This window comes from Acartia tonsa, chromosome 5 (assembly GCF_053477335.1).
Source record: "Acartia tonsa isolate MP-2025a chromosome 5, ASM5347733v1, whole genome shotgun sequence".
NCBI classification, from domain to species: Eukaryota; Metazoa; Arthropoda; class Copepoda; order Calanoida; family Acartiidae; genus Acartia; species Acartia tonsa.
Window position 1 is genome coordinate 8,892,611 of NC_137264.1, and position 26,855 is coordinate 8,919,465.

The 26,855-nt window shown below is 32.6% G+C and overlaps 1 protein-coding gene across 1 annotated transcript; it reads left to right on the plus strand.

The window, feature by feature from the left end:
* Positions 1-15,250: 15,250 nt before the first annotated feature.
* Positions 15,251-22,935, plus strand: LOC145318691 (mesoderm-specific transcript protein-like). The gene is made up of 11 exons (XM_080160137.1): positions 15,251-15,920; positions 16,145-16,216; positions 16,749-16,796; positions 17,191-17,291; positions 18,554-18,624; positions 18,964-19,005; positions 19,370-19,436; positions 20,070-20,175; positions 21,287-21,350; positions 22,019-22,078; positions 22,608-22,935. The coding sequence occupies exons 1-11, from the start codon at positions 15,852-15,854 to the stop codon at positions 22,658-22,660; spliced, it is 753 nt and encodes a 250-aa protein (XP_080016263.1). The 5' UTR covers positions 15,251-15,851; the 3' UTR covers positions 22,661-22,935.
* Positions 22,936-26,855: the final 3,920 nt, after the last annotated feature.

Sequence of the window (26,855 nt, forward strand, 5' to 3'; positions counted from 1 at the left end):
TACGATGGTGATGGTCATTTTATGTACTACAAATGATGTCATCCTTGTTTTTTTTGGTAAAAACTGTTTTCGAAAGAGTAAGAAAAGTGAGAAAATAGCGTAAATCGAGCCAGAAATAGAAATTAGATAGTCTATAGGGACCTTTATAAGCTATAAGCAGAAAATGGAGAACTTAATCCGTTCAGTAATTATCGAAATCTTAAGTAACAGACAAAAAACCTTACTACTTCATAAAATAGATCTATCGGCTACGCCCATCTAGAATCAGCCGACTATCTCTAATAGGAGCATAGGACATACAAAGTTAATTATAAAGTTGTTTCGTTACTATAATCTTAAGCAAACAAGTATGACAACATCCATAAAAGCGAAGCACTGAAACGGTAGGACAAACGGACATTAACACTTGTATAGTGTCTGAACTGAATAATCAGAATATAAAGTATAAGAGTCAAAGCAAAGTTGTAAGTAAATTTGTTGAAAAACTGCTTGATACAGGATAATGTTTATGGACATACTTACATTTTTAGGACTTGATTATAGAGTTGCTTTGCTTATAATGTTGTAGTTTGTTGTCCCAGGGATCAATATACCAAAAATCAGATCAAACGGATAATTAGATCACATAAAAATTTGTTGTTAAAAAAGTAGAAAAATCAACATGTTTAAAATGGACGTACGGACATTCTGGTAATGATTATAGAGTTGCTACGCTTTCTAAATCGTACCTAACTACTACAGGAATCATCCTGCAAAGTTTGAAATCGATAGGATAATTCTATCATGCCTAAATAAACGAATAAAAGCTATCTATCTCGGACGGACGGACGGACGTACGGACCGACCCTAATTATAGAAAAGCTTCGCTTTTAATAATAGTTTTCCCAGAATTAAAAAAAATGATTTATTAACTAAATAACAAGGAGGATCATAGTGACTAATAGTAGCAAGGATGTCCAAGCTTTTTAGTGGGGATAAAAAGAGGGGTTTCAAAGGTTTGGGTGAGAAAAAGAAAACACGCCCCTAGAGGCCCTTAGGAGCAATTTAGATGGCAGGGTTGAAAGTCTATTCCCCCCCCCCCCCAATTTCCTTTTTTAAAATAAAAAGTAAGAAATTTTTGGGGGATCTTTTTTCTAGATGCGATTTCTCTTCGGTGGTTGGTGGTACTCTTTAAGAAAATAGTCAAAAACATCCAGGATCTATGAGAAGCTACACTGTATGTATATATAGAAGATTCGCTACTTAAATGTGTCAATACGTACAATTAATTTTAATTTTTAATTGATTATGATTATGTAAATTAATTCAATATACAAAGTCCAATATTTATAAACTTTTTGCCTCCATTTGCAAGCAACTTTTAAAGCACATTTTTTTTTCTAATTTGTATACATATTACGAAGGACAAATCGAGATCTGAAGATAATTATTAAAGCGAGGCTTTTCTATGATTAGGGTAGGTCCGTCCGTCCGTAACGATAAATGTTAGAATTTTCTTACCGATTTCAAACTTTGCAGGATGATTTCTGCAAGAGTTAGGGACGATTAAGAAAGCGTATCAACTCTATAATCGTTACCATAATGTCCGTACGTCAATTTAAAACATGTTGATTTTTAACTTTTTTGGCAACAGCTTTTATGTTATATAATTATCTCATATATCTGTATTTTGATTCCTTTGACAAAAAAGTTCAATATTATAAGCGAAGCATCTATAATCAAGTCATAAATGTAAATGTGGCAATCAAAAAGTATCCTGTATTTAATAGTTTTACAACAAATTTTTAATTTACGTACAATTTTGTAAAACTTATACATTTATATTCTGCTTATTAAAATATGACACTCTGCAAGAGTTAATGTTTGATTTTCATACCATTTCAGAGCTTCGCTTTTATTGATGTTGTCATCCTTGTTTTCAAATAACAAGGAAAAGCTCATAAGATAGTAAATATAAAAACCCAAAAGGGGCAACAATAGCAATGAAGGATAGATGCGGTATCAAACATAAAACGGCATCTTTTAGTAATGCTAGCGGCTACGCCCATAGTGATCTCTAGGGGCAGACGGAAGGGGGAGGAAGTCGATCGATTTTTTTTCCAGAGGTGATTTCTCTTTAGAGGGTGAAGGTACCCTCCCCCCCAAAAAGTTATAACCTTCCCAGAACATAATAGAAGCATTACTGTAAAGTCCAGAATCATTTCGGTCCAGTGGTCAGCGTGATCCTTTGGTACACATAGACATCCTGTTACTTTATTTAAGGACTAGCGAATACGCCCCCTAGAAGCCTCTAGAGGCACTTGAGAAGGGGGGGGGTGTAATTTTTTTTCTAGGTTTGATTTCTCTTGGAAGGGGGGTGCGGGTGGTAACCTCCCCAAAATTAATTATAAACCTTCCCAGGATCTATTAGAAGCAACCCTGTAAAGGAGAACCATATTGGTTCAGCTGTTACCGAGTTCCTTTGGTACACATAGACATCCTGTTACTTTTATTTAAGGATATGTGCGTTAATAAGTGGAATCTATACACAAGGATGACAACCTCCATAAAAGCAAAGCTCTGAAATGGAAGTACAAACGAACATTAAAGGGCGAATATAGGTTCGATATGATATGAGCTTATATCAAAGGTGCAATTCCATAGATTATAAATAACTTAAAAATATTGACATATTCAATTGTATAAGTCTATTTATAGCTTAAAACCTGTCAATCTCGAGAAAAAAAATTTGGAATTAGTGTGGTTCCCTAAGAACTCAAACACCCTAGCATCACACAAGGCTTCGTGGCAAGGTTGAATTAAAAAGCTTTCGTTAAATGATAGTCGTATTAACGTGGAAACCAATTAATCAGGGGTAAATATACCCTCCTTCTACCTTCATAAAGTAAATTATTTAAAAGTTAAAAAAAAAACATCAAATAATGTAAAAAGTAAAAAAATGAATCGATAAAATTTTCTTGGAGGAAGAATGATTTCAAATCCCTGTTTTTTTGTGGCCGTGTGTGTGTGTGTTGAAATTGCGTACAGAAGGGTTGTTTATATCATCATGAAATAATCAAAGATCTCTGTACAGAAAATAAACTTTAAGACGTATTATTTACCCTGTCAATACTCCTGACGCCTTTCTACGCAAATTATTTTTATGCTTTTTAAAAAATTAAATAAACTAGTATATAATCTAAAATAATAAACATTTAAATTATCTTTTAAGGTGCGTGCCAATGTAATAGTCAATCAAACTTAAGCAAAATAGTCAAAAAAAAGTCTTGTAAAGGGCTAAAATAAACGATTTTGTCGGCAATCTCATTTATTATATGTTCAATTGAAACAGAAAATTGCAAAATCTACTTAAGGATTTTTTTGAATTTTTAAATTTGGCATAGATATTCTAAAAGTATGTAATGGCACCTTTGATATAAGCTCATATCATATCAAACCTATATTCGCCCTTTAACACTTGTAGAGTGTCAGTATTAAATAAGCAGAATATTGAAGTCTGAATAAGATTGTAAGTAAAGTTGTTGCAAAACTGCTGTAATACATGATACTGTTTAAGGATATATACTTACATTTAACATTGTACCTTGTTGTAATAGGAATTAGTATTCCAAAAATCTAATGAATCGGATAATTTAACATACAAATTTTTTTTGTCAAAAAAGTAAAAAATAGACTACAGACTTTCTTGTAACGATTATATAGTTGCTGCGCTTTCTAAGTCATACCTAACTGATATAGGAATCATCATGCTAAGTTTAGAATCAATAGGACAATTCTAACATGTTTAAATTAGCAAAAAGAGCTAACCATTACATACGGACGGACCGACCTCAATTATAGAATAGCTTCGCTTTTGAGAATAGCAGAAGAGGAATTCACGTTTATTCCAACCTGTTTATTACGGACATACGCTTCACAACCAGGGGCGTCCAAGCTTTTTTTTTTGGGGGGGGGTAAAAAAGTTTTATGGGGGGGGTAATTCGTTTTAGGGGGTGGGTAAAATTTTAAAAATTTTGGGGGTGCCTACGGCACCCTCAAATTCGTTGGGGGGGGGGGGGGGGTAATCGCCCCTTTAACACCCCCCCCCCTTGGACGTCTATATTCACAACTTATAATTTAAGAGTAGCTTAGCTCCTTAAAAGTTCTATTTGGTGCATTATTTGCCAAATGTACCACTTTTCTGCACTACCTCTCCGATTTTGTTAATACTCTATATTTTGGTCCGTTGGGTCATTCAAGGATGCTGGATGGCCAAAAAAAAGTTTCAGAGTCCCTGGATGTCTAGATATCTAGCTATCTATGAAGGTAGGTAACAAAAATGTAAAAAACACCCATTTTTTCACAATTTTAAAAATTAATTTTTTCATCAATCTTACATCCAATCTATACATTTTATACACCAAAATGATTGTTTATTCATGTAAAAAGCGCACATAATGCTATTTTGGCCAAAACTCTAATTTTACAGGGTGTCCAACAAAAAGTGTATTTTGGATATCTAGCGTAATACCCAAAATACCTGTCCGAAAAAAATCATTTTTTTTGGCTTAAATCCTGTGTTTTATCTGTGTGCATATGTGGTATATAACGGTTCGGACCACCCGGGACTATAAGGTTGTCAAATTTCACTTTGGGACACCCAGTAAATGTGATTTTTGCGTCTGTAGAGCTAAAACTTGGTCCAAATTGGCTATTTTTTTCAAATTACTCTAATATGTGTCTTAGTATGTTTGGCCATAGTGTTTTCTGACCAGATCAATATTTTCATATATTTTGGACACCCTGTATTTTCAAAAAAAGAGAAAAAAAATTTTTGTTTTTTTTAAAATTTTTTTTCTATTTTTAAGTTACTTAAAACTGTCATATAGATACAGATTTTGACTAATAACAATAATATTTGCCTATTTTACAATTTTTTACACTTTTGGGACACCCTGTGCATGTTTTTGAAAAATGATGGTTTTTGCCCATTTTTGGGGGGAAGGAGTCGTTTTAGGGCCATAGACTATTTCTTCATTTTTGTAGAACTTTTCAAGACACATCATTTGTTATTTATGCAAAAACCGCAAAAACCGAACCGTTTTGCCGTTATTCACCGCCAAAGGCGGAATTTTTTTACGTTTTTGCCATTCCGGAGGTTGTAATGGGCATTTGTGGTAAGAAAACGTTGATTTATCAAGATCCCTCTTAAATACTTTTATTTAGGTAATTTAATTTACTAAATTTCATATTAAGTAAAATTTTTTGTGCAGCTAACCGTTTTTCGTCGAGATGGATTTTAATTGTTAAAACAAGAAAATTAAGTGAATATAACATAAATAATTGCTATAACATAAGTGATAAAAGAAACATAAATCATGTGCATTTGAAATTCCTTTTGACAAAAATCGGTTGGATATACAAACAAATTTACTTCACATGAAATTTAGTAAATTAAAATGCCTAAATAAAAGTATTTCACAGTTATCTTGATAAATCAACATCTTCTTACCACAAATGCCCATTAGAACCTCGGGAACGGCAAAAAACGTAAAAAATTCTGCCTTTGGCGGTGAATAACGGCAAAACGGTTTGGTTTTTGCGGTTTTTGCATAAATAACAAATGATGTGTCTTGAAAAGTTCTACAAAAATGAAGAAATAGTCTATGGCCCTAAAACGACTCCTTCCCCCCAAAAATGGGCAAAAACCATCATTTTTCAAAAACATGCACAGGGTGTCCCAAAAGTGTAAAAAATTGTAAAATAGGCAAATATTATTGTTATTAGTCAAAATCTGTATCTATATGACAGTTTTAAGTAACTTAAAAATAGAAAAATTTGTTATTTATGCAAAAACCGCAAAAACCAAACCGTTTTGCCGTTATTCACCGCCAAAGGCAGAATTTTTTACGTTTTTTGCCGTTCCCGAGGTTCTAATGGGCATTTGTGGTAAGAAGATGTTGATTTATCAAGATAACTGTGAAATACTTTTATTTAGGCATTTTAATTTACTAAATTTCATGTGAAGTAAATTTGTTTGTATATCCAACCGATTTTTGTCAAAAGGAATTTCAAATGCACATGATTTATGTTTCTTTTATCACTTATGTTATAGCAATTATTTATGTTATATTCACTTAATTTTCTTGTTTTAACAATTAAAATCCATCTCGACGAAAAACGGTTAGCTGCACAAAAAATTTTACTTAATATGAAATTTAGTAAATTAAATTACCTAAATAAAAGTATTTAAGAGGGATCTTGATAAATCAACGTTTTCTTACCACAAATGCCCATTACAACCTCCGGAATGGCAAAAACGTAAAAAAATTCCGCCTTTGGCGGTGAATAACGGCAAAACGGTTCGGTTTTTGCGGTTTTTGCATAAATAACAAATGATGTGTCTTGAAAAGTTCTACAAAAATGAAGAAATAGTCTATGGCCCTAAAACGACTCCTTCCCCCCAAAAATGGGCAAAAACCATCATTTTTCAAAAACATGCACAGGGTGTCCCAAAAGTGTAAAAAATTGTAAAATAGGCAAATATTATTGTTATTAGTCAAAATCTGTATCTATATGACAGTTTTAAGTAACTTAAAAATAGAAAAAAAATTTAAAAAAAAACAAAAAAAAATTTTCTCTTTTTTTGAAAATACAGGGTGTCCAAAAAATATGAAAATATTGATCTAGTCAGAAAACACTATGGCCAAACATACTAAGACACATATTAGAGTAATTTGAAAAAAATAGCCAATTTGGACCAAGTTTTAGCTCTACAGACGCAAAAATCACATTTACAGGGTGTCCCAAAGTGAAATTTGACAACCTTATAGTCCCGGGTGGTCCGAACCGTTATATACCACATATGCACACAGATAAAACACAGGATTTAAGCCAAAAAAAAAGATTTTTTTCGGACAGGTATTTTGGGTATTACGCTAGATATCCAAAATACACTTTTTGTTGGACACCCTGTAAAATTAGAGTTTTGGCCAAAATAGCATTATGTGCGCTTTTTACATGAATAAACGATCATTTTGGTGTATTAAATGTATAGATTGGATATAAGATTGATGAAAAAATTAATTTTTAAAATTGTGAAAAAATGGGTGTTTTTTACATTTTTGTTACCTACCTTCATAGATAGCTAGATATCTAGACATCCAGGGACTCTGAAACTTTTTTTTGGCCATCCAGCATCCTTGAATGACCCAACGGACCAAAATATAGAGTATTAACAAAATCGGAGAGGTAGTGCAGAAAAGTGGTACATTTGGCAAATAATGCACCATTTATAAACAACTTACAATTATTGACAAGGTTTCGTGATTTTAATAGTGAAATAAATATATAATTTAAAGTACTGAAGTTGTTTGTATCCAGCTCATACCAATAACGAAATTAATTCGGAAGAAAATCACGAAACCTATACGTGTTTTTCAGCTGTCGTTGGGGGGCAACACATCATAAAATTGACGACCTCTCCATTTGCCCCCCAAATATTATTTTAGATTTATTTTGCTTGTTGGTTATACCTTATTCCTGGTTTGTATCAGCTAAATATAGATCTTGAAATGGATGGTCTACCCGGCTTTTGTGCTTTAATTTCTGGAGACGTTTAAAGGCTGTCTTTTACCCTTTCCTAGTATCTACTGGCAAAGCAAATTTAACAAAGTAAGATTAAGATTTGCTCTCCAAAGGGTGATTTTTTTACCTTATCTTGTAAGGGTGGGATTCTCTTTTGATTTGTAAGTGATCATCTAGAGAATCCAAAGCACCATCCCAGCTTATACCAATAACAAAATTAATTCAAAAAAAAATCACGCAACCTATATGTGGTTTCAGCTGTCATTGGGGGGCAACACATTGTAGAATTGACAACCTCTCCATTTGCCCCCCAAATGTTATTTAAGATTTATATCACTTGTTGGTTAAACCTTATAGCTGGCATCATCCACTTGTAATAGGATGCAATATGGTTAGGTATCATTCATCAGATAACAAACAATTGCAAGACCTTTGTCTGAGAAGTCCTAACTGTGCATTGTAATGACGCCTGTTTATAGGCCAAGGCTTTCCCCCTACTCTAACTATTCATGTCACGCACCTGATATAGCATAGAACCATTTTTAATGGGTTTAGTTTGAACGCGGTGTAGGGAGATATGAATCTATCACCTCCCTGACGACAAAAGAATGCACTATGTGTTGAGCAACTATTGCGGGTTAGGGTTACATTTACATCCCCAATCTCTGAAGCAAAAGTCTTGCAGTCCAAGATTATGTTCTGCTTTTATAGGGAGTTAAAAAAAGAACTAAATCAAGCATGTCAACATCCATATTAAAGAAAACAACAGTTTTTATTTGGTTGAATTGATTATATAACAGTCAATTAAAATTATTTTATGCATTGTTCAGCCATCATAAGAAATGTGCTCCAGCATGTAGATTAATCCTTTAAATTAGGTTGTTTTAAGTGACAATATTTGTCAGATCTCTATATCTTCTACATCTAATTAAATACTCTTTTCATAATATCAACTGTACTCCCTACCATGTAATAAACAGTGAATGTAATTAATACCATTTTTAGGTATTTTCCTCTTAGTATTATTTTTAGCGATTTTGAAATTTTGAGTACCACCCCCCCCCCCCACCCCCGACAACAAAATAATAATTTAAGTAAATTATTATTAGGTTGGACAGGAAGGAAGGGAGGGAGGGAGGGTATATAGAGAGCGAGACATGAGCCTTGCCTCCATAGTCAACCATGGCAACCAATTAAGGATCTCAGTCCCGCACTACAAGCCAGTCCGAGGTAGACTAACTTTACAAGCTGTCACTACGTGTTTATATACCCTCCCTCCCTTCCAGTCGAACATTCTTCCCTGGTATTTGCTATTAAAATCCAACCAATAACAGCCACTCTTATTCTGGCACCCTCTTGAGTTAGAATTGGAGAGTGAGTGCTTGCTCTCACACACATACCTAATATAAATATAAATTGCACATGTCATTACAGTTAACTAACACTCTTTAGTCAGGAAGTTTACCAAAATATTCGCCATGAATATTCAATGAACATATGTGGCCGCAGCGCTCGGCTCCCTAGCCTATAACCTAACCTAACCTAACATAGTTTTTTGAAATTTAGAAAATTAAAGTACCTCCGATAACGAACATCTGTGGCCGCAGCGCTCAGCTCCCTAGCCTATAAGCTAACCTAAAATAGAATTTTGAAATTTAGAAAATTAAAGTACCCCAGACAACGAACATCCGTGGCCGCATTGCTCGGCTCCCTAGCCTATAACCTAACCTAATATAGTTTTTGAAATTTAGAAAATTAGAGTACCCCGACATCAAGTTTTGGACAAGGCAAAAAGGCAAGCATAAAATTAATAACGTGTCCGTGCTGTGGGGAAGCCGAGAGAAGCAAGGCTTCCCATCAGCACGGACAGGTTATTGAATTAAATTTAAGCTTGCCTTTTTGCCTTGTCCAAATCTTTTCCTCCGGCAGCGTTCTATCCAGACATCTGTCGCTCGGCTTCCCCACAGCACAGACACGTTATTGAATTAAATTTAAGCTTGCCTTTTTGCCTTGTCCAAATCTTTTCCTCCGGCAGCGTTCTATCCAGACATCTGTCGGGGTGGGGGGTTACTCAAAATTTCAAAATTGATAAAAAAAATTTCTAAGAGGATAACGCCCATTTTTATTCAATCTAGAATGGCAGAGATGAATGATGCAGTCTAATACTTCATCCCTGGCACTGGATCTACCATCCCAGCAGATGCCCTGCCTTCGCTTGTCATTGCGGATTGCCTGAAAGACCTGGCATCCATCATGACAGTAAGTGCAATACTTTCTGTGCTTGACTAGTCATGTTGAGGGAAACTGTCACCCTTTCTATTTTAAGGTGCACAAGATGAAGCTTCATGAATACAAATTATGCCAAGAGATTCCATAGAGGGTTAGGTAACAATAAGGCATCCAACATGACAGTATGTGCAATACTTTGACTTGGACACACATAGTTGGACATTGTCATTAATATTGCTAATTATAAGATCTATTAGGTATTATTATCCTAGGATTTAGATTTTATTGACTACAATAAATAATTATGTTTGAGGTACGATTTGAAGCTCAACCAAAAGAATGGAATAATATATTTTTGGGGCCATTTATACCTTTTACTGTTGTTAAAAGCACATTTCGTTCCAAAACAGAAGCATTACTGGCCCATCAACTCTCAAAACTAAAATTTTGATGATAGGGGATACCATTCTGACTGACTGTTGATACATGGTGACATGAGATTATTAACCTGACAATGTACATGCAGCTACACTCATGGGTTAAGAGGAATGTGTTCCCAAGGTTTGTGGCCTTTTCTTACAATTATGCTGTTCAGCGTTAGAAAAGCCTCCAAGAATCAATGTTGAAAGTTTCACCTACAATACCTCCAGCTGCAAGTGTCATATGAGCAGCCTGCCTAGCAGATATGGATTCTTCCTCAAATGGGTAAGTTGTATTAAAATTGTAAAATTTAATAAAAATATTGTAAAATGTATAAAATAATATAAATAAGATGTGTTTAAGTATTTATGTTAAAAATAAGTTTTCAATAAAATTTATATAAAAAATGTACCCCAAACTGGTTTCGTATTAGTTGTTTAGGGCCAGTTATTTTTAAAAGCCAGGTCTAAAGTACATAATAAGTTTAATACAAGCAGATTTAAAATCAAGTATTAATATTCAAATTATTCTTTACATAAAATGTAATTTTTAATTTTGCAATCATTTTCAAAAGTTTTTCTTTATAGTTAATTCTAATAGGGCATTTAAAATGATATATATTTACATTATTTGTAAGATGTTTTAATCATATTACAAATCCGTGTACCAAGTTCCCAGTGGCACCCTGCTTAATTGGGTTAATTTTTATTAGGAAAATCAACCAGAAGCCCTGGAATTCCCCCATTTTGGTCTAAAAGGTGAGCCTGTCCAAGAAGTTAATCAGGAAAATGTACCTGTACTTTGTCATAGACACTTACCTGGAGATCACATCCTAAGATTTTTTAGAAGGCGAATTTTATGTATAGAAGAAAATTTTCATACTCCAGCCAAGAGCAAGATACCTTACAGATTCAGGGTTTTAACATCTAAAGAAAGAAATAGTAATGACCGATATATAGGAGGTACTTACTTCAGACAAATATATATTGACAAAGAGAGATATTATTACCAATAACCTAATATGACTTTACTTTTGATCTAGTGGGTTTTTTACTGATTAAATTGTAATAATTAGGAGGACCTAAGAAAGGCAGGAATTGCAATGAATGAAGAGAAATCCACCAAGCTGTTTGCTGAACAGAAATGAAAGGTAAAACAGTTTCAATAATAAAATAGGAAGAAATAAGGCTTTTTCTACTCTGTGCCTTGTTAAAGCCCTGTTATTTCATGTCCATACAATAAACTTTAAATATTTTGATATTTAGAGGACTAGTTTGAATAACATGCTGAGTGTGAGACCATTTAGTGCAGAAATAATTGTCAGAGCTTATGCATCAGAATACCGGCAGTTCAATGTTAATATTCAGTCAGATATGTTGAAGGGTATTTGTAAGAGTAAACTGCCCAACTCGATTTCCAAATGTAATTCAGTGATGCCATGGATTTCAAGAATAAACTGCTATGAAATTACACAAAATTTAGCTTAAGTCCTAAGGTAATATTTAAATCCCAAGGTAATAAATGATCTAGTGATAGCTGATCAATTAATACCAAGAAAATTTTCAAATTTTTTGGGAATAATATGTAGTTCATATTAAACTACCAACAAATCTAAAGCTGAATAATGCCAAAGATTATTCAATTGAAAGAAAGTAACTTTGGTAATATTTTTCTATTAGTATTTTTATACTTAGTTACAACTAATAGACAAGAGGTTAAAATACCTGATTAAAATTATGCCTATTTGAGATGAATTTGACCAGAAGGAATCAACTTCCGTAAATACAAAGAATTGAATAGAAAATTACTACTAAATCATAAATCATTTGATTATTCCATATTATCTTCTTGGGATAAAAAATCTCTGACTCCTTCAGAAACATAACTTAAAATATTTGTGTTTTGTAGATTTTAGGATCTTATGAATAAAATTGAACACAAAACTTATTTTCTTTTAGAATTGTTTAATTTCGTCTGTAAAGGGCAAAATTGAAATATTTATCTAAAACTTTTAATTTCAGCTTTAAATATGTAAAATTAATAAAGAAATTATGTTGCTATATATATTAATTTAATAATAAATAGATAATTTTATGTGCTGTACACATTTGTTTACAAATGGAACCAGTTCTAGTCTGAAAGAATTACTATAAAAGCATGGAACATTCAGATTAGAATTGTAGTCTAACAAGTAAAGTCCTAGTAGTAACACTAGGCACAAACCCTCAGCTACCAAGTTAAAAAGCTTGGTTAGGTAAGTCCTTTCATAATAAAGGCATGGAAGCCAGCTTTATTTGTTCTTTTATTACTTTTACTCTTGTCCATAGATTATTTAGGTGATAGATTTTATTTAATTTCCATTTATTTATTTATTTTGTATTCATGTTCATAGAGTACTAAGAAAGTAATAAATTTATAGTATAGATGTATAAACAGATTACTAAATGATTTCCAATTGCAAAGACCTAAAGAGTTGCAGACGAGAAAGGGGTGATTGTTACATATACTATTTATCGCTCTATATATATTACTAATAAGAAAGTAGATAAATATCTTACTGTTATCATTCATAGACAATTTAAAGGAAGCTTGCAAGAAACCATGTTTTAACTGCTGAAAGACTGCCGTAAGTAGACCCAATACCCCAAATTTGAAGCCTTCAGCTTCAATAACAAAAAAGTTCTAGGCATTTACAATGACATTTTATGTACAATGAAACTTTTGAAAGATTTCCATTGCTCATAATAGAAAATTACGTCGCCTAGACACAATATTAAAACCTTATCTTTGTCAGAAACTTAGATTGCCGGTAACTGATAACATTTTTACAATAAAACACCACGTTTCATAGTCAAAATCTCTGAAAAAAATCGGTTTAAATTGCGTTTGTGAACAAAAAATCATAGCGGAAACAAATGAAACTAATGCAATCTCAGCTGTGATTAGCTGTTGAGCTGATTTAGCCTTATGATTGGCTGGAAATACTACAATACTCTAAGTGCAACACAAGTTAAACTTAATTTTTTTTAATGATTTTACTAAAAAAATATAATTAGTTACTGGCAACCTAAATTTATGACAAAAATAAGATTATAATTTTGGTTCTAGGCCACGTAGTTTAATTTCAAAATTTTTGACATGAGCAACAAAAATCTTTCAAAATTTCATTGTACATAAAATGTCATTTTAAAATGCCTACAACTTTTTGTTATTAAAGCTGAAGGCTTCAAATTTGGGGTATTGGGTCTACTTGTGGCAGTCTTTCAGCAGTTAAAACATTGTATTACTTGCAGGTTTCCTTTAAATTATTGACTGAAAATATGAGTGTTACGAGGTTCCAAATTTCACAAAACAATTTGCTTCTTAAATTAAATTTAATAAATGGTAAATTCAACTGTAATTAAAAAAAAACATTTTTGCTCTACAATCCTAACTTGAATAAATATTAGATTACTTTGGAAATCTTTTATAACAAACCAGCCAAATTACAGGAAGGCAGCCAAATCTACAGTTGATCTTATTCAATATTCAGATTGTGCCCACCAGACATCACAAGCCTAGTTCACAAAAGACATCAGGAAATGTTAGGTCGACCTAAAGAAGAAGCTATAGGCTGACCAATTTATTAAAGGCATTTGTTAGTTGTACTTGTTTAGGTTTAAGAATAAATCGTTCGACCTCTAAAAGTTGTTTGTGAACTGGGCAACAGTCTTTTCATCATACCTCCAACCAATTGTAGATCTGATCCAACCATTTATGGAAACCATTATTTGCCAGGCCAATCCATACTTACCACCAACTATGGTAACCATCATATGAGCCAGGTTGTACCTCCTACAGTTATGGATTCCAACCAATCATACTAGGCTTCCACCAGTAATACTAGATTCTGATTGGTATAAGGTATCTTCAGCAGTCTATTTTTTATATACGCCAAGAAAATCACAATTTTATTATAGCATTATGGAAGAACTGACGCACAGCCATAGATTATCTATAGAGCTACTAAAATTATAACTCTGTAAGGTTAAGGCTCCCCTACAAGGTTCAGAGGCTTGTGTGCAGATCCCGTATGGTTAAGTTCTATTTCCAATAGAACCCTTGTCCAGAGAATAATTATTTTGCACAAACATAAAAGGATTCAAATTGTTGACAATCCTAAGGATAGTGACCAATTGTACACCCTCCTTATCTATACATCAGGGATACAGCTACATTGCAATGGAGGATAAATGGATCTTATCTTAGTTTCTTGTTTGTTGAATTATCCTTGAAGCTCTTAAAATTGTTGTTTTAGAGGTCGGAGGAAAAAAGGTTTGTTGATTAATTTGCGCCCTTTTATCCTTTTCTCCCTGGCAAACATGAAACTTGTTTTTATTTTATTTAGGGTAGATAAGAGCAATTTGGAATTATATGTTATAGCAACTTCGCCCAGGGATCTAAAGACAATAGCCGATAAATTGATGTACATTCCCAACCATGAAATACATGATTATCCATTCTGTAGATTAAAACTAGTAGTTGAAATGTTTAAACACTTAACTTAATGAACCAATTAATCAAAAGCCCCCAAATTTGTTAAGCCAACGAATGAAAAAACGTTATTATAAAACTTTGTCGACTAGTGTATTAACAGCCCATAGTCTCCTTTCTTTCTGAACTTCGCCCCTAGAGGTACCTTGAGGCACTTGAGGGACTAGTTAGTTCAAAGTTAAAAAAATCTTTCAATGTTAAAAAATAAACAAAAAATAAATGTCAAGTCCATTAGGTCTATTATAGAGACTGCAGGTTCTAAACCTCCAGTTCTTAAAAACTTTTAACAGATCCTGTGACGCAATTTTTGACATTTAAGTCAAGAAGTAAGAGAATGTGTTTATAAAAACACCCATAAAAATGTCAAATCAAAACGCTATTTTGTCCGTTAAAAATATGAAGAAATTTCTAAATTACCCCCCACCATCCCATACATAGCAAAGTAAATTTTAACGTAAAATAATTCTTAGTTATCTTTAAACTTTTGCTGGTGAAGTTATGCTTAAATAAACATTATTATGTTAAATTCAAATTAAAGATACCCAGTAGACCGATAATGTACTCAAGTTTAAAAAGTATACGAACAAATAATGTCAAAATTACCAAAAATTTATTTTTCTTATGTACTTTTTTTTGTAAAGATAAATACATGGATAGACCAATGGACAAAGTTAGTTATAGAGCAGATATTCAGAAGTTTCAAAATAGAGAGAGAGAAAAAGAAGGAGAGAGATAGATTATGAATCTTGAAGTCTTGATAAATAAAGATATATTTTTCTTTTGTAGCATGAACGATTGACTGACAGACAGAGATAAGCAAATACTGGATACTAATTGTTACAAGGATTCTTGACAACAAATTTCAGCTGTCTATCTTAAATGGGAGATGAGAAAATAACATTTCCCCAAAATGTTTCAGTCTGAAGGACTTTTCAAATACTAAAGTAGTTTTGTTACAATTATTGTAAAAGTTAATCATTGTGGGCACCAGAAATATTTCTTGTAATGCTAGATCAAGGAACCTTAATACCAAGGAACCAGGAAGCATTCGTTACCAGCAATATTTCACCATGAACTACACATGACCCATTTTTTGTTAGAAAATGTACAATGCAGTGATTCTACTGTTGCTTATTCTGTTTTCTGAGTTTGTTTATCATATATTAAATCAGGTTTGGACATTTCCAGTAAAGCTTTCCTAAAAAGCAAATTGAGTTTAAGTGCCGTTTTCTTTTTATTCTTTTATATTGAAATACATATGTATACACATTCTAAATTTTAGACAGGAATACACATTTTTTCTAATTTTTTTTATTTTTGTTTTCTTTTTCTGCAATGAACAAGTTAGCTTATAATGTCAAACAGCTTCGCTGTGTGATCGTCCTTGTTTATTTAGAATGCAGACACGAATCCTATTGAATTAAAATTGGGAGATTTAGATGCAGAAATTCAAGAATGGTACAACCAGGTATTGTAGTTAAATCTGTCCACATTTTTAGTAGCACAGCTTCTCTATCATTGATGGAAAGGTTTATACATCCGTCTGTCCATGGGTTTTTAGGATGTGAAAACTTAACATAAGAGACATACAGACGGACATTGTTTAGTAGATCCTGTTGTCTTCAAATCTATCATTAAAATCAACCGAGAAAATCACATTTCCAGCAAAGTAAGCTGACAGACCAGACATACAGCCATTTCAAATGATAGAATAGCTGCTCAACTAAAAATAATAGTGAAATTACTTATAAGTTATTTATCGCATTGTATTATAAACAGCTTTCCTCGGATATTAAGATTAAATAATTTTGTTAGCCCTAAAGGGCCGAAGGCAAGGCTTAACAAAACTGGTATTAATTTTATAATTCTATTAAAATTTTCGTGGGAAATACATGGTATTACAATGCTATGCATGATTTTTCATTATAGCAAAGAACCGACTCTAATCCATCGGATATTATTCGGTTTCAAAGCCACACTGGAATTAATGTTTATTCTAGGGTAAAATTGTGAACATACTGGGTAGAGAAATGTTTGTTATTGAAAAGGTAAATGTGAATTGTGATTAGTCTAATCAGGTACAAGGGACTAGGATTCTGACAAACACACTCCCCCCTCACCTTCATTACTAACTTCACTTTAGTTACAGGACAAAACAAGTTTTACTCAAACATTACACCACTCAAATAATTAAATAATCAAATGAAATTCATTTGATGAATCACAGCCCCTAATCCTAATTTGCATAATCAAGATGACAATATCAATGAAAGCAAATTTAAGTTGTTTTAATGTTTAAAAATAAAACTAGTCGTTAGATAATTAAACTATATCTATATTTTAATGCTTTTTTATGTAAAATTAATTGATTTTTATCTGTTTTGAAAAAATGGATGAATTTCTTGAAATAATTTTATGGAAATTATATTTTTTTTCTTTTAGGGAGTGGAAAATATTGAAACAATAATCCTAATTCATGGATTTCCTACCTCAAGTTTTGACTATAGAAAGGCGTTTGACACTTTACTTTCCAAAAATTTTAGGTAAATTTAGATATCTAAAAACAGACTTTTTATATGATTATGGTCGGTCCAACGTAACAGAAAGCTATGGTAGTGAATCTAGGCATGTTAGAATCGTGCTATAACTTTCAAACTTTTTATGATTATTTTTGAATCAGTAAGGTAAAATTTAAATATTTATTGTGATAGTTGCTCATATTTCAGAACTAGAGTTGGCTCGATATAACTATCTCGCTATTGGCTAGTGTTCTATAAGTATATATCTATTTATCTATTTCTCAATAAATCAATTTTCCGCCCCCGCCATTACTATCTAAAAGAAAGTAGTTAATATTTAATAATTTAAATGATTTTAAGATTTCTTCAATTATATTTTTTTCAGTTTACCATCACCAAAGGGTTAATATGATTAAAATTTTAGTTTCAATATTTGAACACACAGGAAGTGTCGCCACAATCGAGTTCTTTTAAAACAGAGTTTTCTTAAATTTACTATATTATAAATTTAGATTTTCTTTTTTATGATTATAAATTAAATACATCAATATAATGTAAATAGCAACATGAAATGAAAAAAATGAATTTATTTTTAATAAAGTAATTAATGGGTTTTATCGTTCTGGGCAATGAGAGTTTATTATGGATTATGGGAGCACTATGAGTTTTAAACGATCATTCCTTGGAAGATTTGAGCTCATTTATAGACATTTATTTCCTATATAGATCTGTCATGGATCTTGAAGCAATAAAGCAGGCCCTTTTGTAAATGTTAAAAATTGGAAGAATCTATTAAATAAAAGTTATCGCAAATATACTTAGTAAATAATATTCTAGCTTTTTTCCTATTAAAAAGATCAATTATTCTACGTTTGACAATGTTAGTTTGTCTGTCTGGTTTGCTGAAATTTGAAAGATTTTTGATCAGACTAAGAAACTAATAAGGTAGATTCTTGTATGCTATGGCAATCTACACAACAAATTTAGGAAAATCTATCTCAAATAGCAGCTGTGTGAATCTAATTTTGTCCCTATTAATAATATGCTAAGTCGTTTATCCTATACTAGCGGCTACGCCCCCTAGAAGCCTCTAGTGGCCCAAAATAGTTATAAACTATCCCAGGACCTATGAAAACCTACCCTGTTAAGGAGAACCTGATCAGTTCAGCAGTTAGTGAGATCCTTCGGTTCAAACAAACACACAAACACACAGACACACAAACAGACATCCTGTTACTTTAGTATAAGGATAAATTTTATAATCTAAATTTTTTTCTTAATTTTAGGGTGGTTAGTTTTGATCATATTGGTTTTGGCTTCTCTGAAAAGCCTGATACAAACTACTCCTATTCTTTAGGTAATAGTTTTAACAGCTTTCCGCGTATATAAAAAGTACACTTAGAGGATTAAAACTATTTTTTTAGCCCCGAGATGCCGAAGGAGTGGGCTAAAAAACTAGTTTTAATCTTATGATTGTACATTTTTATATTCGTAGAAAACTGGATATAATACGATGCTAGACATAAATTTATCGTATGGATGAGAACCGGTTCTAATCCACTGGATATTAGTATTGGTCATTTGTATTGTATGAAAACAAATATTTTATAGGCACTCCTGTTTCTAACACTAAAAGTAAAATCATATTCAGTGATTTTCGACAATATCTTCCATACTAACCAATTTTTAACCTTAGTTGAACAGGCAGAACAAGCTTTACAGCTCTGGAGACATTTAGGTAAGTGTGTTCTAGGTGTACCTCATGATCTCGAAAACTACTTTGTAGAATCATTTGGGGTCCATGTTGACATTTTATCTATTTCTACATAAAATCTTTTAAATAACAAAATTATGTTACTTTTTTAATGATGAATCCTAGAAAGATTAGGCTCAACCAAAGCATCCATTTAATCAAGTCTTGAAATATAGTTATGCCTTCCATATGCATTCTGTATTTTGAGACAAATTTTCATTTAAATTTGTTTGGAAAAAGATTCTGTTTCTACAAGCGCTGACTTTATATATTCTATGTTTGTCCGACAGTCTGATTTTGAGCTTCGATTTTATTGATGTTGTTATATATGTCTATTATTATATCTTAGGCATAGAATCAGCCCACATAGTTGCTCATGACATGGGGGATTCTGTTCTTACGGAAATCATTTCAAGGCAAGTAATCTTTTATCAATATTAGTTCTTATATAATTTTCAGTTTTTAATATCTCTTTCATTGTTAAGTCATCCAGTTACAAGATAAAAAACGGTTGGAAACGACCCCACCCCCCTCCCAATTTTCTATTTTAGTTTTACAAATAAATTTCTTCTTGGAGTGGTCTTTTTTTTAGGGGCGATTTCTCTTGTTAGGGTTGTGTACCCCCCCCCCAAAAAAAAAAAATTAAAAAAAAATGAATGAGGCTACGTTGTAAAGAAGAACCATATCTGTTCAGCTGTTACCGAGATTCTTTGGTATACACTTACTCACGGACAACCTGTTACTTTTATATAAGGATTAACAAAGCATACTAAGTTGACATAATACTGCCCATGTTCCAGGTTCTGATCTTCCAGATTTCCAGAAAACTTTTTGACTTAATATATATATACACCAAACTTCTAAAATGAAGCAGCTTATTGTGCCTAATTAAAAATGACGTCATACAATAAAAATGACCAATGACAGGCCAGTATGCATGTTAAACGGTCAAAGGTAAAATGTATATTGGCCTATCATCTGTCATTTAAACTGTATGACTTCATTTTTTTATTTGGCACTATAAGCTGCTTAGTTAAAAATGATTTCAGGTATGAAAGAGGAATGTTGCCAGATTACTTTAAAAGCTTCTTTAAATCAATAACATTCACCAATGGTGGAATGAGATACGATTTGATTAACTTCAGGCTCAGTCAGGTATAATATTGATAGACTAGCGGCTACGCCCCTAGAAGCCTCTAGGTTCAAGTAAAATGTTTTCTTTTCAATCTATGATAAGATCAGCTGTTCAACATGTTTGTTTGATTTTTGGCAATTTTTCTTGGGAGGGTGGTGGTATCCTACCCCGAAACCTTCCCAGGAACTATGAGAACCATTGGTTCAGAGGTTAAAAAGATCCTTCGGTACCAACAGAAAGACAGAGATCTTTTTACTTTATCATATGGCACTTCAGGGTGGGGGAGTTGAATCCCAAAAGCCATTTTTAAAATTTAGATTTGAAAAAAGTACCTAAATTTTTTTTTATTTGGGGAGTCCCCTCCCCCACATTTTTTATTTTACTTATTAAAAAAGATATTTTTTTTTTTTGGGGGGGGGGGCGGTTGATTGTTTTCTAAGGGCGTTTTCTCTTGGTAGTACTATCCCGCAAAATAGTTATAAACCTTCCCGAGACCTAAGAGAAGGTACCCTGTTAAGGAGAACCCGATCGGTTCAGCGGTTGGATTATTTGATAGATAGTAACTTGAATAGACAATGTGTTTATTTTGCGGCAAATTCAGAAATTTAAATTGTCAACAGAAAAACAATCTTTTATTTCACTACTCACTAAATATTTTTCCCCCATCCCCATGGGATAAGTTAAGTTGAGTAAGATTCACGATGAGAGATTTCATGGAATAGCCGATCATACTCAGAAGAAAACATCAACTAAGAGAATTGAGTTTTTTTTACTTGAATTTCAACATCTACTAGTAGTATTTTTTATTTTCATTAAGCTTCGTCTGCTTCAAGAATAACAAATTAACGGCATTCTGTCCTAGTAAACAAAGTCTTAAAATAAGTCAAAAAGGTGAAGTTGTGTTGGTTTTTCTTATATCTAAAGAAAAGAAAACGAAGTATCGGGTTTCGTCGTCTTTTCACACTTTAGCTTTTGAACGTTAGGTTAAGTTAGGTAAAAGTTAATGATTGCCCTTCAGGGTTAAAGCCTCCCACAGGGGCTAGAAATAGAAGAAAATCTACTATGAAAATTCGACGAAACCCCCTTCCCTATATTCTTTGATACTCCATTAATTTAAACTTTATATTCTAGACATTGCTGTTGTCACCCTTGGGTAAAACCCTGTCGAACATAATGACGTATCCAAGACTACAAGGTTATAGCACTTAGAACAAGGGTAATCCTTATGATAAAGTAACAGGATGTTTGTCTGTTTGTTTGTTTGTCTGTCTGTCTGTTTGTCTATTTGTCTGTTTGTCTGTTGGTCTGTCTGTCTGTTTGTCAGTCTGTACCGAAGAATTTTGCTAACCACTGAACCAATATGGACCTCCTTTATATATGGTTTATAATCATTTTGGGGGAGTAAACCACAAACTTCCCACCACCCGTACTGTTTCAAAGCTATATCAATAAGAAGTGAAAAAAAAAATAATATTGTGTTTGTATTTCCACATACTTTTGATTAAAATCTAAAAAGTTTAATCTTCATGTCTAAGTTTAGTTTATAAGCAAAGATAAAGATTAGTTAATTATTGCATTGTATTATAGACAGCTTTCCGCGGGTATTATAAGGAAAAAAGATAAGATTAAAACAATTTTTGTTAGCCCCGAGGTGCCAAAGGACAAGGCTAACAAAACTGGTATTGATATTATGATTTTTATTTTAATATTTTTGGAAAAATGTCTCAATTACGATGCTATACATGATTTTTCAGTATTGCTGAGAACCGGTTCTAATCAAGCGGATAAATATCGATTTAGAAGCCATACTAGAAAACTTAAAAATTACGCCAGTTTTTTAAAACAATTTTCTAATTATTTTAGGATGGGCGGATTTATTTACTGAAAAACAATTATTATCTATTTGGAGTCCTACGTATACAGGTAGTCATTAGCGCAGCTATCAAATATTTAGATTATGTACGTATGTCCGTTCTTACCTATATTACTTTTAAAAAGTAAAATAATACATTATACATAACTTATTTACACTGGCAGAATTAACTATATCCTTGTATAAAAATAATAGGATGTCTATCTGAACCGATATGATTCTATCTGATGGGTTTGCTTTTTAGGGATGCTTTACACATATCCCAGAAAGGCTCGAGGCTATTTTGCAACCGTCCCTACGTCAAAAGTTCTAGGGCCGAAGCAGCGAATATAAATATAGAATATTGTATTTTTGGGAATAGTCCCTTTCGCGACAACGCCCCTTAAAGGGCGATTCGTCGTATTTTTAAAATGGTTTTTGATAGGTTATTTTAGGTTAGGTTATATTGGGTTAGGTGATTGTCCCGCAGGGTTAGAGCCCGCGGGGGCTAAAAATAGGAGAAAAGCTACTGTGAAAAAAACGACGAATCGCCCCTTAAGGAGCGTTGCCACGAAAGGGACTATATAACGTTTTTTTAAGACGTAGCTGAAAGAGATAAAGACATAAAACACATCAAGGAACAATTACTATAAATATTAAAAGATTATAGTTAACAATGACGAATTCTTCCAATGTTAGCAAAGATATTTGATATCTTAAAGGTCTTTTCAGGATAGTCTCTAAACCGATTAATATCTATTAGATTATAACCGGTTCTCAGCCATACTTAAAAATCATGAACAGTATTGCATAACATACAATTTTCCACAAATATCGAAATAAAAATAATAAGATTATTACCAGCCTTGTAAGCCAGGGCCTTTGGCCTCTCAGGTCTAACAAAACTGGTTTTAATGATTTTTTTTATATCCGCGAAAAGCTGTCTATAATAGGATACTATAATAGTTATTTCTCGCATCGTATTATAAACGGCTTTCCGCGGATACAGAATGTACAATCTGGTTTTAATCTTATGATTGTACATTTTTATATCCGTAAAAAGCTGGATATAATTCGATGCTAGACATAGTTTTTTCGTATGGATGAGAACCGGTTCCTATCCACCGGATTCGAATGAATACGAGAAATAACTTTTTGTTAATGGTTAAGGGCGAATATAGCCTGCATTGGGACAAACTAAACTACAATTCATTTAATTTCTCCTATTAATTTTTTTTTTACTAAAAAAATCCAGCGGTCTCCCTCAAAGTTTCTAGCGAGCATAGAAACCCAATTTGAAAATAATCGTAAATAAAATGAGCTTTCCAGACGGACATTTCGAGTTACATAGTAGCTTCACTGCTAAAAAAGCTTCATTTTTGAGCTAATGTAATTTATAGTAATGTTGAAGAATATTAGGACATTAACAGGTTAGAACTTATTATCTTATCCTTTTATAAAACGAGGATGACAACATCCATAAAAGATCTGAAACGATAGGACAAAATAACATTAACACTTGAAGGGTGTCAGAACTGAATGATCTGAATATAAATGTATAAAAGTCGAAACAAAATTGTAAGAGAATTTGTTGAAAAACTACTTAAATATAGAATGCCGTTTAAGGACTTACTTACATTTTTAGGAACTAATTATAGAGATGCTTCGCTTATAACATTGTTCTTTGTTTTTCTAGGAATCAGTAATCCAAACACAAGACCAATCGGATTATTATATCACATAAAATTTGTTGTTGAAAATCAACATGATTAAAATGGACGTACGGACATTCTTGTAACGATTATAGAGTAACTACGCTTTCTAAATAGTACCTAACTACTACATCACCATATGCAAAGTTTGAAATCGATAGGACATTTCTAACATACCTAAACTATTGAAAAAAGCTACCAACCGTTATTATAGAAAAGCTTTGCTTTTAAAAATAGGATGTCTGTCTCAGAGATATAGGAACTGGAATACAAATCTAAAAAATATTCTATTGATTTTTTTTAGATTTGGGTTCCAGAATTAACGCAACTTTTCAAATTTTGGCTATTTTTTAAGCTTTTGGGTATTAGCACAGAATACTGTCAAAACATACCTGGTCTTTCTAAATGTAAAAAAAGGGTACACCGACAAACGTCCTACTACAACAAACGTCCTAATGTGACAAACATCCTAATCCGACAAACCATCTTAATAAAAAACATCCTAAGCGACAAACCTCCTAAATGACAAACCTCCTAATGCAATATCTCATAAGTAAAACCTCCTAAAACCTTTTTCAAGTTATATCACATTTATTAAATGTGAGGTAAGGGTCGATTTTTTTAGTGCAAGGTTCTATCGGGTTTGAAACCATGCCGTTGAGTAGCCCACACAGACTTTGGGAAAACTGTTGGACGGGTTTCTAAATTTCACCCTGTGGACAAAGTTGTGCAAGAAATAAATTTCGGTTTTGAATTTTGTCCCTGTGTGTTTTATCGCCATATTGGATTGGATTTTTACATTGTTTCACTGTTAGTACATAATGTTTGGAAGATTTAAAAATTAAATCTTTTTTAGGAGGTTTTACTTAAGAGATGTCGCATTAGGACGTTTGTCCCTTTGTCGCGTTTTAGGACATTTGTCGCATTAATACGTTTGTCCCTTTAGGAGGTTTGTCGGTCTTGTCAGATCTTGTCAACTGCTGGACTGATAAGTTTTTCGTTTTTAGGGAATCTTCATATATGTTCCAAAAAGTGTTTATTTATTTACCCTAAAAAGAAGAACATTTGGTACCTCTTAAAATGCTGGATAAAAAAATGTTAGGGGTGCTTGGTACAGAGCAGAGAAGCGCTGGAAAGTATCAAGTGTAACGTCATAAAAATACGTCTAAAAAGGAGGGATAAGAGGAGAAATGGGAATGGGAACCCTTAAAAAGAGATGGAAAATAGACCTATTTTTATGGTGTCACACATGACACTTTCCAGCGCTTCCAGAGCATGGTTTAGGCTATTGGTTAAGTGTTAGACCTACACCACCCTAATTATTTTTTAATTTAAAACAAAATTTTATTTATTTTAGATACAGAAATGGAAATAGAATAACATATTTAACAATCTCATATCTAAGAGACAGGTGAAAATATTATTTCAAAATCTCGTTATTATATTTTTGTTCCTGGTTTGCTGACATACTTTATAACTAGCTGCTACACCCCATAGAGGCCTCTAGGGGCACTTGAGCAAAGATTGGGGTTGGGAAGTAAATTTTAGTTTTAAAATGCAAAATAAAAAAAATTTCTCGGTTTGGTCATTTTCTTCTAGCCCTGGTGATATCTCTTGGGAGAGTGGTGGTACCCTCCCCCAAAATAGTTATAAACCTTTCCAGGACCTAAGAGAAGCTACACTAAAAAGCTACAAAAAAGGAAAGCGAGAATGTTTGTTACAGACAGACACGCACATAGATATCCTGTTACTTTAAAATAAAGATTTATGAAAAAATGTTATAATTATAAATTCATTGTCAATACCAACTTAAAATTTATGTATGGATCATTTAATTTCGAATTTACTCCTACATTAAAATTGCTATTGAAATTTATGGAATTCTGTAGGACATATTAGATTTAGACATTTAAAAAAAAAAATTTAGGCAAATATTTGAAAGAAGATGGTTAAAGAGTTTAAGTAAAATAAGAATTCCTATCATGTTACTTTGGGGAGATAGCGATGCAGGTACGTTGCCATTTATCTATTTTATTATCATTATTGCCATTTACTTCTTGTTAGAACATAGGCCACGCACAATGGTTCTCCAATCTTCTTTGGATTGGGCACGATTTGTGGAATCGCTGAGAGATGAGATTTTCTCATCTTACAGTTCAGGTAGGAGTTCCATCCTCCAGGTTGTTTTTGATATAATTGGTTTTCAATTAAGCTATCAAATCCAATATGGCAATAATACACAAGGACCTAATTCAAAATTGAATTTTATTTCTTAAATATCTTGTTCACAGGCTGGAATTTAAAAATCCGTCGGATAGTTTTCCCAAAGTCTGTGTTGGCTACCAAATGGCATGGTTTCGAACCTGATACAACCTTGCATTACAAAAATCAACCCTTACCTCACACTTAATAAATGAGATATAACTTGAAAACAATTTTAGTTTGGGAGGGAGGGAGGGGACAATGGATTGAATATTTAATATCTTAGGGTCTCAACTCATGGGTACCAGCTTAAAGTGTTTGTGAAGTATTTAGTCTCAATTTGGGGACTTTGGGTACTAGAGCACAATTGCTGAGGAATTTGTTAAAATCATAGCAGACAAAAAAAAAATAAATAATTAACACAATTTCTAGCAGACCAAAAAATTAAAAAGAATAACAAATATTTTCTTCCAAGAAAATGACATTTCATGTCTAGAAACTCTACTGTGATATTTGTGTAATAAACAATCTAGGAACCCTTTGTCTTATCTTGAATTTTGGTGGAAGGTTATAATAAAGGAGAAGGAATAACCATAAACACTTTACAATTTTCTTCAAATTTTCCTGATAAATCTAGTTTTCATAGCCTTTCAGCAAAACTCCTAAATTGAATTAGTCTATTGTTCCCTTCCCTTCCTCCCTGAATTTTGGTACATTTTTCTCAATCCCTTTAAGGGTGGTCTGGCTTAACTATACAGTTTAAGGGAATACACCAAGTCAAGTACGCACATACAATAACAAGGATGACAACATCCATAAAAGCGAAGCTCTGAAACGATAGGATTAACGGACATTAACACTTGTATAGTGTCAGAACTGAATAATCAGAATATAAAGGTATAAGAGTCGAAGCAAGATTGTAAGTAAATTTGTT

What these genes read in the sequence shown, in the direction of transcription:
- LOC145318691 (XM_080160137.1), top strand. Translation starts at nt 15,852, where the DNA reads ATGTACAATGCAGTGATTCTACTGTTGCTTATTCTGTTTTCTGAGTTT. An exon ending in TTTATCATATATTAAATCAG is followed by an intron (nt 15,921 to 16,144) that starts GTTTGGACATTT and finishes TTGTTTATTTAG; the next exon opens with AATGCAGACACGAATCCTAT. An exon ending in TTCAAGAATGGTACAACCAG is followed by an intron (nt 16,217 to 16,748) that starts GTATTGTAGTTA and finishes TGTTTATTCTAG; the next exon opens with GGTAAAATTGTGAACATACT.